Consider the following 13,389-nt stretch of genomic DNA (forward strand, 5'->3'; position numbering starts at 1 on the left):
GGTGTAGGGTGCATCCAATCCGATCTCATTTGACCAGTGAAGGATAACTGGTTGATCAGAAACATAATAAACGAACTTTTTGAATAATAAAGGGTTACACCATGTTACAAAACATAATTGTTGTTTTTTATTGGTCGTCATGAAAAAAAACATAAGGGGTAAGGCCGCGTTCACATCTAGCGTTTTTTTTTAAATCTGCCAGCGCTTGTTTTACATTATATCCCTATGGAGCAGAGCGTTTCTGGAAAAAGTCACGGACGCTTTTTTAAACGTCTCTCCCAGCGTTTTTTTCTGCCATACGGAGCGTTGAAAAAAGTTCAACTTTCTGGAAGAAAGCGACCGACGTCAGGCGTCTTTTGGGCAACTGACCAATCACAAGCGGAACATTGACACTTCGTCACGAAGGAAACTCTCAACTGTCAAAACAAGAAACAATGGCGGACAAATCACTCGGGAAAGGGCCGGTTGAGCAATTAATAGTTTTAATCACAGAATATTTCGAGATCTACGACATGCCTAATGGGCTCTAGCCTGGATACGTAGTAGGCGAGTAACGTCGGGTCTAGAATGGGTTCACTGCTAGGCGATAGAAAAAAAATGCTCTCGGCGCTTTTAGGACAAAATACGCTGCCAGCTTTTTTTTTGGTTGAAAAAACAGTCGGCTCAACTTTTTCCTATTGCAAAAAATGCTAAATGTGAACACGGCCTAACACTGTTGTTTTTCATTGGTCGTCATGAAAAAAAACATAAGGGGTAACATTGTTGTTTTTTATTGGTCGTCATGAAAAAAAACATAAGGGGTAACACTGTTGTTTTTTATTGGTCGTCATGAAAAAAAACATAAGGGGTAACACTGTTGTTTTTTATTGATCGTTATGAAAAAAAACATAAGGGGTAACACTGTTGTTTTTTATTGGTCGTCATGAAAAAAAACATAATACTGTTGTTTTTTATTGGTCGTCATGAAAAAAAACATAAAGGTTAACACTGTTGTCTTTGTCAAATAAAATATACCACTGGAGACTCAATTTCTGTGGAAAACATATTATCTTTAATTTTAAACGTGATGCTATTGCATATCATATATGTCATATATGACCTCAGACATATATAACTTCGATATCTCAGTGGGAAGTGGAGAGAGCTGTGATCTTTCCTCCTGGAGACCGGGGTTACACTGTCGATATTTATCAAATAAAACATAGGGGGTGATACTGTTGTTTTTCTTTGGTCGTCATGAAAAAAAACATAAGGGGTAACACTGTCGTTTTTATCAAATGAAACATAAGGGGTAACACTGTTGTTTTTTTATTGGTCGTCATGAAAAAAAACATAAGGGGTAACACTGTTGTTTTTTATTGGTCGTCATGAAAGAAACCTAAGGGGTAACACTGTTGTTTTTTATTGATCGTTATGAAAAAAAACATAAAGGGTAACACTGTTGTTTTTTATTGGTCGTCATGAAAAAAACCATAAGGGAAATAATAGAAATACACAGATACATTTTAATGTCATTTATATCCTCTTTATTGATGATTGATTATTGTGTAATGTCATCGCCTCGGTGGTGCAGTGGAGTGCACTCTGCCTAACCCACTGGAGACTCAATTTCTGTGGAAAACATAATATCTTTAATTTTAAACGTAATGCTATTGCATATCATATATGTCATATATAACCTCAGACATTATTAATTTAGATATCTCAGTGGGAAGTGGAGAGAGCTGTGATCGTTCCTGCTGGAGACCGGGGTTCAAGTCCGGTTGATGTCATCTGTTGGAATACTCTTATCTCTATTTCATGCGAATTATAAAGTCAAGTATAACCTTTGTGATGACTATTTCCAGTGTCTTGATGGTGCATTGATAAGTTCGGAGGTTAACACTCTAAATAGCTCAGGTTCGGATCCCCGCAAAAACGTTGACAGGGGTACCACTATCGTAACGTATTGGTCAACATGGAAAAAACATGAGGGGTTACACTGTCGATATTTATCAAATAAAACATAGGGGGTGACACTGTTTTTTTCTTTGGTCGTCATGAAAAAAAACATAAGGGGTAACACTGTCGTTTTTATCAAATGAAACATAAGGGGTAACACTGTTGTTTTTTTATTGGTCGTCATGAATAAAAACATAAGGGGTAATACTGTTGTTTTTTATTGGTCGTCATGAAAAAAAACATACGGGGTAACACTGTTGTTTTTTATTGGTCGTCATGAAAAAAAATATAAGGGGTAACACTGTCGTATTTTATTGGTCGTAATGAAAAAAAACATATTAAAAAAAAGAAGAAAATTGTCCTTCTCAAATAAAATATAAGGGGTATCACTGTTGTTTTTCATCAGTAATCATGGGAAAAAAACATAAGAGGTAACACTGTCGATATTTATCAAATAAAACATTGGGGGTAACACTGTTGTTTTTCTTTGGTCGTCAAGAAAAAAAACATAAGGGGTAACACTGTTGTTTTTTATTGGTCGTCATGAAAAAAAACATAAAGGGTAACACTGTTGTTTTTTATTGGTCGTCATGAAAAAAAACATAAGGGGTAACACTGTTGTTTTTTATTGGTCATCATGAAGAAAACGTAATGGTTAACACTGTTGTTTTTTATTGGTCGTCATGAAAAAAAACATAAGGGGTAACACTGTCATTTTTTATTGGTCATCATGAAGAAAACATAATGGTTAACACTGTCGATATTTATCAATTAAAACATAGGGGGTAACACTGTCGTTTTTATCAAATGAAACATGAGGGGTAACACTGTCGTATTTTATTGGTCGTAATGAAAAAAAACATATTAAAAAAAAGAAGAAAATTGTCCTTCTCAAATAAAATATAAGGGGTATCACTGTTGTTTTTCATCAGTAATCATGGGAAAAAAACATAAGGGGTAACACTGTCGATATTTATCAAATAAAACATTGGGGGTAACACTGTTGTTTTTCTTTGGTCGTCAAGAAAAAAAACATAAGGGGTAACACTGTTGTTTTTTATTGGTCGTCATGAAAAAAAACATAAGGGTTAACACTGTTGTATTTTATTGGTCGTTATCAAAAAAAAACACAAGGGGTAACACTGTCGTTTTTTATTGGTCGTCATGAAAAAAAACATAAGAGGTAACACTGTTGTTTTTTATTGGTCGTCATGAAAAAAACCACAAGGGGTAACACTGTCGTTTTTTATTGGTCGTCATGAAAAAAACATAAGGGGTAACACTGTTGTTTTTTATTGGTCGTCATGAAAAAAAACATAAGGGGTAACACTGTTGTTTTTTATTGGTCGTCATGAAAAAAAACATAAGGGGTAACACTGTCATTTTTTATTGGTCGTCATGAAAAAAACATAATGGTTAACACTGTCGATATTTATCAATTAAAACATAGGGGGTAACACTGTCGTTTTTATCAAATGAAACATGAGGGGTGACACTGTCGTTTTTCTTTGGTCGTCATGAAAAAAACCATAAGGGGTAACACTGTCGTTTTTTATTGGTCGTCATGAAAAAAAACATAAGGGGTAACACTGTTGTTCTTTATTGGTCGTCATGAAAAAAACATAAGGGGTAACACTGTTGTTTTTTATTGGTCGTCATGAAAAAAAATAAAAGGGGTAACACTGTGGTTTTTTATTGGTCGTCATGAAAAAAAACATAAGGGGTAACACTGTCATTTTTTATTGGTCGTCATGAAAAAAACATAATGGTTAACACTGTCGATATTTATCAATTAAAACATAGGGGGTAACACTGTCGTTTTTATCAAATGAAACATGAGGGGTGACACTGTCGTTTTTCTTTGGTCGTCATGAAAAAAAACATAAGGGGTAACACTGTTGTTTTTTATTGGTTCTCAGTGTAACACTAATTAACTTAAAAGCCACAGTGGTGCAAGTGGTAGTGATGCTATAGTAGTAATCAAGGGGTTGTGTGATCGATTCACTCCATGGTCAGATCGATTCATGCTCTTTTAGGCAATCTTCGGCCTTGGCAAAACGTGCGTATTTATTCATTCCACCTTCCTGAATTGTGCTCCCTGGTCCCAGGAATACATAGTGCCTATAATATGGAAAGTGGTTGGATTCTATCATATGCTGTACATCAGAGTATATTACAGTTTTTGTTTTTGGTCTGTTGGCTGCAAAACATTCTGAGTTAGCATACATACTTGATGATTGGGCCACTTTACACACACTTTTTATGTACTATAGATTTGTATAGTCACTGGCCCCCTTTAAATTGTGCATTTATGCTATTACTATAGCCTACTATTATTATTGACACTTTTTTTTAGAAAATTGTAACTTTAATTTAAATTTTCATATTTTGTTCTTTGGTTTATACATTTGAATACTTGACTATCATGATTCGTGACACATTAAATATTTATTTTTACTTTTTTTTACGGTATTGGGTCTGTGAATTAGAGTTTTTATTTGTTTTGTTACACTTATATCAAAGTATATTACACTATAACTTTCTTCATAGGATATTTTATTAGTCTTTGACATCTATCAAACCAATAGGCTATACAATATAATCAATATAAATATTGTTAACATCACTGTATTACATACTTAATTCAAAATTAATTAAATATAGATGGATAGACCGATAGGCCTATTTATTTATATATATTATAAAAAGGCCTATTGGTCTATCAATATCTAAGGTATATATTAATCTTTTTTTTTATACTGACGCACGGATATTTATTCTGTTCAATGAGATGTTAACTGATAACATATAGGCTTTTGGTTAGGGTAGCAGCCATGGTGACAATGGCTGGCTGCCACAGGTCGCTCATTCAGCCCTCTGGTTGGTTGCGACCTATTTGCCGCCAAAAGGGTCAGCCAGCCAGGCGTCGCAGCCCATCATTACGTCGTATGATTATCATACCAACCATCGTACTAAAACATACAAAAATGTTAAAATGAAAGAGGCCGATTGCGTCAATAAGTTTGACTAAAAGAGCAAAAATATGATGGTCCATGGGGAGAATCGGACACAGGTCGTCATGATTACTAACCTAGCGTGACTACCGTTTGTACCACTGAGGCAGAAGCCTCATAACAACGCCCTTCTATTTAAGTTTATCACTCTATAACGAAGAACTTTGTGCATAATATACGTTATTAGGCTTAACGACATTTAACAAAACAAATAGGCTATATATAATATATAAAATACATTATTTGAATACGCCCCAAATTACAACTAATATATTTTATTGATACTGATAGACCAACGATTTCATCATTTAAACTGTACTTCAATCGAACAATATTAAAACAATATTAGCAATAAAGAGCTGTAGGCAGCTTTCGCCAGAGAGCATGGCTTTCTGGTAGGCCTACTTCAACTGTCGCAAAAAAAACGTTAATAACATGCAAATCAACTGATTATATAGACTTTGAGCGAGCCAGCCAGTGACCACAGCGACTGAAAGCAGCCAGACGAGCGACCAACACAGCGACCAATGCGACCTACGCCGCGACCAATGCGACCTACGTCGCGACCAATGCGACCTACGTCGCGACGCACGTCGTTGGCCACTCTCAGAGAGAGCTCGGCCTGTGGTGGCAATGCCCGTTCTGCTGCTGTCCCCTTAGATGCCTAGCAACAACCCGGTCCATGCCATGACAACCGCACACGCACGAGCGAGTGATGATGACGAGGTGGACTAATTCAATTGGGATGTGAAGTGGGGTTATTCCTCATGAATAACTTTACCTGAGACTAAAACTGAACATGAGCATTTGATTTAAGTTCCTCACTAGATCTTCTGCTGAAGCGCCGCTCTACCTACCAACACCGCTAGGTGGCGCCATTACCGCAACAAGAGAGAGGATTGTCCGACCTCAAAACCAATAATTAACAACTAATACGCAGGCATGGACTTCATCCAGCAAATCGTCCATGGTTGAGACCAAAAAACAGGAAAACGGAAAAGAAGTGTATGTGTCTGATTCTGAACTGATACAAGATGTGTAGCGGCGATACGAAACGGTGTGCAGAATGGAGATAAATTAGATTATTGGATTGGCGGTGACAGATTATAGCCCGTCTGTTTCTTCGATGCTGCATGCAAAAACTACAAGTTATCTGCATGTAGAAAGTTAACCAAGGTAAGATTACTTTTGACACATTCTGTCGACCTCTGTTACGGTAGAAGTAATCTCCACCCCCCACGAAATAGTTTTATTTTGGCCAATACCTGAAAGTTGGCACGGTGTTGTGTTCCGGACTTTGCAGGTGAGGTTGCCCATATTTAGGCATTGCAATCGAGTATCAACGATGCGATTTTGGAAAATCGTACAGATTTGGATAAAGGGAGATTATATTGTGGTATCGTAACCTGTCCTGTTTACAATTTTAAGCTACAGCGATTGGCCCGTTTAGCCAGCAGGCCTGCGCGCTTTATTGTTTGGGCCGTCCGCTCTGCCTCTCCAGAAGGGGCGCGTATTTTCCACCCAGAGCAGCACTATCCCGTCCAGAGCCTATCGCCCTGTATCTGCACGTACACTAGGCTGGTGGTTGTAAGTTCTCTTTATAAAATACCCTTCCATATAAAATTGAACACGTCATATAGGCCAACATTAGAATGTGAATGACCTCATGACTTTCCCTATAATTTACTGATCATCGCTTATAGTAGCCTACTCATGATTAATACAGCTTCAAAGTGGCACAAGTAGATTGTATCAAAGCTTTGTTACCACACTAACACAATTATGTTTAAATGCCGTTTGAGCCTGTGATCAAATTAAACAATAATAATTTAGTTATTAGTACTATTTTTTGACAAGGACGCACACGTGTTGATATTTGTTGACAGTCAGAGCACAGAGACTTTTTCACTAGACCTGCTGTTCCTACTCCTAATCGTCATGGTGATCCCTGCTTCTGCCTTGGCATCAGTTCCTTGTTGGGATTCTCTCCCATGACCAAAACATGTCCTTATGTGGTAGTGGTATTAAAATAAAAGGGGAGATGAGGAGTCCCCTAAAGCTACCTATTATCAAATGTGGAATATCGCTCTAAAAATTACCATAGCTTTTATTTTGTTAATAAATTGGAAGTTCAGTCACTTTATTTTTGGTTAAGACGTTCACTAGGGACTGGACATTAAAATGACGTAGGCCTACTTCGTAAATTAATACTAAGCCAGTGCAACAAAAACTGATTCGTATTCATGTATATTACTTCACTTGTCTTGCGTGAGTGTCTCTGTATTGATCAGATTCAAATATGTGGTCTCAGTGTAATCACCTTGTAAGGTAAGGTAACACCTGCATATGTGCCTGTCCGCATGCAATACATTAACCCTTTAGATTCAGCACTCGTCCGTTGACTGACTTTAAATCCTGATCTGCAATTCATGATCTTTACATTAAGTGTTCTCAATGAGCTTGGTGTAGCCTACTGAAAAACATCGGTCAGAGCAGAAGGACTGGCCTCCTCTCAACAGGTTGTCATAATCCCTGGCTGAGTAGTCTTCTGCTGTATTAAAGCTGACTGCTGCATGCAGCCTATCAACAGCTCTCTGATTATGAACCAGCTCACCGGACGAGACATCAAACAAATATTCATTAAAGTTTGGTTGTGTTTGGTTTTTCCTCCCAGTGAGGAGATTAAGAGATTAGGGAGCGGGGGAGGTGTAATCCCGTGTAATGAGGGGAGAGGTGGTAGCCAGCTAAAATATACGGCTAATCAAAATGTAGCTCGTTTGTTTTGGTTGTGGCTTGGATGTTTTTCTTTCTGCAATACGAAATGGTAAAACACAGAGACATTATGATTGTACTACAAATTAAAATCTCCATTTGGTGCCTTTTATAGAACTACTTGCGTCTGGTCAGGGGCAGCAACAAGCAACAAGGTGCAGGCCAGTCAACGCACACGGAGGCTGGCTTTACCTAGGAGGGCTTTTACTGTGGCGTTCTATTAATACTCAGTCGGGGTAGAGTGTCGTCTGAGCGAAGTTACAGATTTGTGACTTAGGGAGCTGGATTTCAAATGGCATTGGCGTACGCGCTTTATACAGCGCCTGGTAAACCTTTATATGGAGATATCATTGATCATTGAATATCCTGGGACATAATCCAACAATGTGCTTTAAAATCACACATACACATATGTCAACGCTGAAAGTGCTGCAGTATTAAAGATTATATTACGAGAATATTTCAATCTCATTTAAATTGGCGACACATAATATTTTGTATCTAGTGTTGGATGTCGGCCTGGTTAGCAATTTGTGCCGGCTCGCTCGACTGCAAACTGGATATATATATGACGTACACACAGGCACTCACACCCGTGCTAGCACGTGTGTGAGAGCCTGTGTGTACGTCATATATTTATCCAGTTTGCATGTGTGCTTGTGTGGGTACACGGCGTGCATTTGTGTGTAAACATGCGTACTTCCTGTTGTGTGTTCAATTAAATTCAATTCAATTTGTCTAGCCCTTAATCACAATTACAGTCTAAAAGGGCTTAACAAGCCAGATATTTAAGACCCCCCCACCCCCCCCCCACTCCCCCAGCGGCGACCATGCTGAGCGGGCTCCTAGACGGGCTCTTGTGCTGCCTCACCGGCCGCTCCGCCAACGTGGTGTGCCCCCTGGAGACCTCGGAGCTGGCCGACGGCTACGAGTTCGTGGAGGTGAAGCCGGGCCGCGTGCTGCGCGTCCGCCACGTGGTCCCGGAGCGCCCCCTGGTGGAGGAGCCGCGGGGGCCCGGGGCCACCGTCAGCTGCAAGCGCCGCATCACGCTGTACCGCAACGGGCAGATGCTGATCGAGAACCTGGGCGAGCGGGCGGGCCGGGCGGAGCTCAGCAACGGGCAGGTGGCGGGAGGCGGAGGAGGAGGAGGAGGAGGGGGGGGGGAGGCGGAGCCTAACGCGGGCGTGGCCCTGGATGTGACGGACCCCGTGCCCGATGGGGCCCCCGGGGTCGCTGGGCGCCAGGCGGAGGAAGGGGACGTAGGAGGAGACGCAGGAGGAGGAGAGGCTGGGGAGTCAAAGGACCCCAAACAGCAGCAGAAGAACCAGCAGCAGCAACAACAGGCCCCTCAGGAGCAGCCACAGGGCCCCCCGCAACCGCAGGACCCGCAGCAGCAGCAGCAGCAACAACAACAGGACCCTCGCTTCCGCAAGCGCAAGCCCAAGCGCACGGTGGTGGTGGACTGCGAGCGGAAGATCACGGCGTGCAAGGGCACGCACGCCGACGTGGCGCTCTTCTTCCTGCACGGCGTGGGGGGCTCGCTGGACATCTGGGGCAGCCAGCTGGACTTCTTCTCCCAGCTGGGCTACGAGGTCATCGCCCCTGACCTGGCGGGCCACGGGGCAAGCTCCGCCCCCCAGATCGCCGCCGCCTACACCTTCTACGCCCTGGCCGAGGACATGCGCGTGCTGTTCAAGAGATACGCCCGCAAGAGGAACGTGCTGATCGGCCACTCGTACGGGTAAGGTGGGGGGGGGGGGTTCATGGGGTCACATGGCGTTCACCTGAGCCTGAGCCGAGACGCTCAGCTGAGGAGAGACGGGTCCTTTGTTTACCTTTACGTTAACGTTAACCTTAGGGTGTTTAGCAGACGCTTTTATCCAAAGCGACTTAGAATAAATACGTTTGTCAGAAGGAAGACAAACAACAATATATCGATCCTATTCTATACCCCGTACCATCATATCATATGTCCTGTCCTGTTCTAATCAACGTTATACATTCTATTCTATTATTTTCTCTCTCCTATACAATTATATATAGGTTCCTATCCTGTTCTAACCAATCCTATCACTCTTTCACTCTCTTCTATTGTATTCTATCAAATTATATCCTATGTCCTAACCAACGTTTTAACACTCTATTCTATTCTATTCCATCTTATTCTACGTTCTCCACCATACCATTATATCCCATATCCTACGTTGTACACTCTATTCCGTCCTATTCCCCCCGGACCCGTCGGCGGGCCCAGGGTCTCCTTCTGCACCTTCCTGGCCCACGAGTACCCGGAGCAGGTCCACAAGGTGGTGATGATCAACGGAGGGGGGCCCACGGCGCTGGAGCCCAGCCTCTGCTCCATCTTCAACCTGCCCACCTGCGTGCTCCACTGCCTGTCCCCCATCCTGGCCTGGAGCTTCCTCAAGTAAGGCCACGCACACGCTCTCTCTCTATCCCGTACATGTCCTCGACCACGGGACGCACGCACACACGCTCACGCATACGCATTCACACACACGCACACGTCCTCACTCACTCACACACACAAAGGCATACGCGCACACACGGTCACTCACTCACACTGTCACTCACTCACACACACACACACACGCATTGACACACTCACATACCTTCATACACACCCTCGCACATACATTCATGCAAACACTCGCACACATAAATGCACACACACTCACACTCACTCATTCACACCTACAGGCATGCACAAACACACATGCGCACAATATCATCGCGACACTCGGAGTGTGTGGATTGATGCCCCCCCCCCCTCCCCCCAGGGCGGGCTTCGCCCAGCAGGGCTCCAGGGAGCGGCAGCTGCTGAAGGAGAACAACGCCTTCAACGTGTCGTCCTTCGTGCTGCGGGCCACCATGAGCGGGCAGTACTGGCCCGAGGGCGACGAGGCCTACCACGCAGAGCTGGTCGTGCCCGTGCTGCTGGTGCACGGCATGTGTGACAAGTTCGTTCCCGTGGAGGAGGACCAGCGCATGGCCGAGGTGTGGGGGGGGGGGGGAGTGTGTTTGTCAGTGTGTGTTTGTTTGGGGTTTGTGGGAGGGGTGTGTGTGTGTGTGTGTGTGTGTGTGTGTGTGTGTGTGTGTGTGTGTGTGTGTGTGTGTGTGTGTGTGTGTGTGTGTGTGTGTGTGTGTGTGTGTGTGTGTGTGTGTATAAGGGTTGTGCGAGTTTGATTTGATTTGTACTTTGATGAGATGCCATCTTATCTCGATAAGAAGGTGTACTTCATCATGAGGGAAAGGAAAGAGTGATTCACACATCTCTGGGGAGGTCATGAAGTCACACGCTGTTTCCATCCCGCTGTGCCCTAGCTAGTGGGCTCATTAACCACCAAAACATGAGTCACACAAACCGAGGAAACGACTGTGATACCACAGACTGCTGCATGAGATGAGAAATCCCCTTGTTTTTTTCACTATGCATCACAGCATCCGGGAAGAGAATTACACAATGCACCACAAAGCATTGTTCAGCAAAGGAGCTGAAGTTTCTACCAAATAGCACCAAGTCCATGTGGGACTCTGCCTCTCTCTCCATCAGTCTCCTCTCCCTCTGTGTGAATCTGCCTCTCTCTCCCTCTGACTCTCTGACTCTGCCTCTCTCTCCCTCTGACTCGGTGTCTCTGCCTCTCTCTTCCTCTGTCTCTCTCTCTCTCCCTCTGACTCTGACTCTGCCTCTCTCTGACTCTGAGTCTCTGACTCCCTCTGTCTCTCCAGATCCTCCTGCTGGCCTTCCTCAAGGTGCTGGACAACGGCAGCCACATGATCATGATGGAGTGCCCCGAGGCGGTCAACACCCTGCTCCACGAGTTCCTCCTCTGGGAGCCCGACACCTCCAGCCAGCGGGAGCCCAAAGCCCGCCCGGCCACCGCCAAGGCGGCGCCCTGCGGAGGCCGGGCGCCCGAGCCCCCCGAGGTCCGACCGGGCACCGCCAGGCTGGCCTCCGCCAACGGGAACACCACGCGGGACCCCCGATAGAGCGAGGAACGGCGACGCGCCACGGTCCTCATCGCGCCGTTAAGACGCGAACCGACGGCCGGGGGGAACCCAGCGGTGGTCGGGGGCCTCGAGGGCTCCCCGGGGTGAATCGAGGACTCCTCGCGGTGTTAAAGGGTGTACCCGCGGCGGGACGCGAACACGTCGGAGGCAGACGGAGCCGCTGTGTCCGGTGTGAGGGTGATGAGGAGGGGCCAGGCCGACCAGGCGGGGGGGGGGGGGGGGGGGGGTCAGGGTCCGTCCAGACGTTGAAGGAGGGGTTTACGGCGGATGAAGGGATGGAGGGCATTGAGGTGCGACCGCCGGTCGGTCTCCGGGCCGAACCGTGGAGCGAAAGGACAGACAGCCAGTCTGATAGGAACAGAACCAGCGGACGGTTTTGATTGGTCCTCGTAGCTTGGCAGCTTTGTTATTGGCTGGTGGGATGGTTGGACTTTAATAAATTAAAAGCTTCACTGAACTTTGATTTCCTATAACTTTAAGGACCTTTCCAGAGAACGAGGCAATCGGACGAAAACATGCACCGTGTCGATGTGCAAATAGTTTGATGAAAGGTTTCTACCACAACCAGTATATTATGGAACCAAAAGGATTGGATCCCATTTTTGTACAGACTTTGTAATGTTTTCTACACCACTCAATCTACTGTGTGCTGTGCTGCTAGCACTGACTCTGCTGCTAAACCCTCCATGACGCGAGTAAAGGGTGTTGATGTTATGTTATTATGTCTTATTATATATCATGTTTGTCGTCTGCAGTCTTGATGCAGAACTGAGGAGCACTTTTTGGTCACTAAATCATGCATCTTCCCTTTACATTGCATTACATCGTGTCGACTGTAACGATCGTGTAAAACTAGGACGGTGAACGGGAGCGCTGTAGCAGACGATAACGTACCTATTAAGGGGTTGGTCTAGCTCAGAAGGTAGATCTATGTGTGCGGTCACCCATAACCCGAAGGTTGCCTGTTCGAACCCCGGCTTCTCCTAGGGGAGTGTCGAGGTGTCCCTGAGCAAGACGCCTTGCTGATTCCGCTGTCCTTGTGTTAATGTGTATGTATGAACTGTTGTAAGTCACTATGGATGTAAAAGAGTGGATGAAACTGTTGTAAGTCATTTTGGATAAAGGCGTCTGCTAATTGCCCTAAAATGTTGATGTTACCCCTCAGTTCTCTGCTCGTCTAACCAGTTATAGATCCTGAATACCTCATTGCACACATCATTTATATGTTATTTGTAATTTAATCAACATCTTTGTTTATCTGCATTACTAAATGTATTTATTTGTCAGTATGCTGATGTGGCGACCAAATGTCCTCTTTGGGGATTTATAAAGTATTTATTAACTTGCTAGCCTTTGATTTCGTGCATTTGTATTAAAAACCCTTCTTAGTCCTAACAGTTAAAATGTGAAGGTGGAGTTGGATCTTTGATTTCACCCCAACCCCATAATGTTTCTCAGCATCTCGTGCAAGTGTTCTTTAGATATTTAAAACATACCTTTCAGTTTGCTTGGGAAAATTACTTGAATGATGTTTTCAGATTGGACACGTTTCATTATTAGGAAGCGCTTTTATACATTATCATGTTTCTGTGGTTTATGTTTGTTGCCATCAAATCATACATCATCATCATTA

The 13,389-nt window shown here is 43.9% G+C and overlaps 1 protein-coding gene across 1 annotated transcript; it reads left to right on the forward strand.

Annotated features, from left to right (window-relative positions):
* Positions 1 to 5,869: 5,869 nt before the first annotated feature.
* Positions 5,870 to 11,938, forward strand: LOC130392982 (protein ABHD8-like). Its single transcript, XM_056603536.1, has 5 exons — positions 5,870 to 6,131; positions 8,550 to 9,468; positions 9,982 to 10,152; positions 10,526 to 10,742; positions 11,475 to 11,938. Exons 2-5 carry the CDS (start codon positions 8,558 to 8,560, stop codon positions 11,733 to 11,735), a joined length of 1,560 nt encoding a protein of 519 aa, XP_056459511.1. The 5' UTR covers positions 5,870 to 6,131; positions 8,550 to 8,557; the 3' UTR covers positions 11,736 to 11,938.
* The last annotated feature ends 1,451 nt before the right edge of the window (positions 11,939 to 13,389 follow it).

The sequence above is a fragment of the Gadus chalcogrammus genome, chromosome 12 (assembly GCF_026213295.1).
Source record: "Gadus chalcogrammus isolate NIFS_2021 chromosome 12, NIFS_Gcha_1.0, whole genome shotgun sequence".
NCBI lineage: Eukaryota > Metazoa > Chordata > Actinopteri > Gadiformes > Gadidae > Gadus > Gadus chalcogrammus.

Excerpts from the sequence above, each read along its gene's own strand:
- LOC130392982 (XM_056603536.1), top strand. The coding sequence starts at position 8,558 with ATGCTGAGCGGGCTCCTAGACGGGCTCTTGTGCTGCCTCACCGGCCGC. Across the intron at positions 9,469-9,981 it reads CTGATCGGCCACTCGTACGG|GGTCTCCTTCTGCACCTTCC; the intron begins GTAAGGTGGGGG and ends CGGCGGGCCCAG. Across the intron at positions 10,743-11,474 it reads AGGACCAGCGCATGGCCGAG|ATCCTCCTGCTGGCCTTCCT; the intron begins GTGTGGGGGGGG and ends CTGTCTCTCCAG.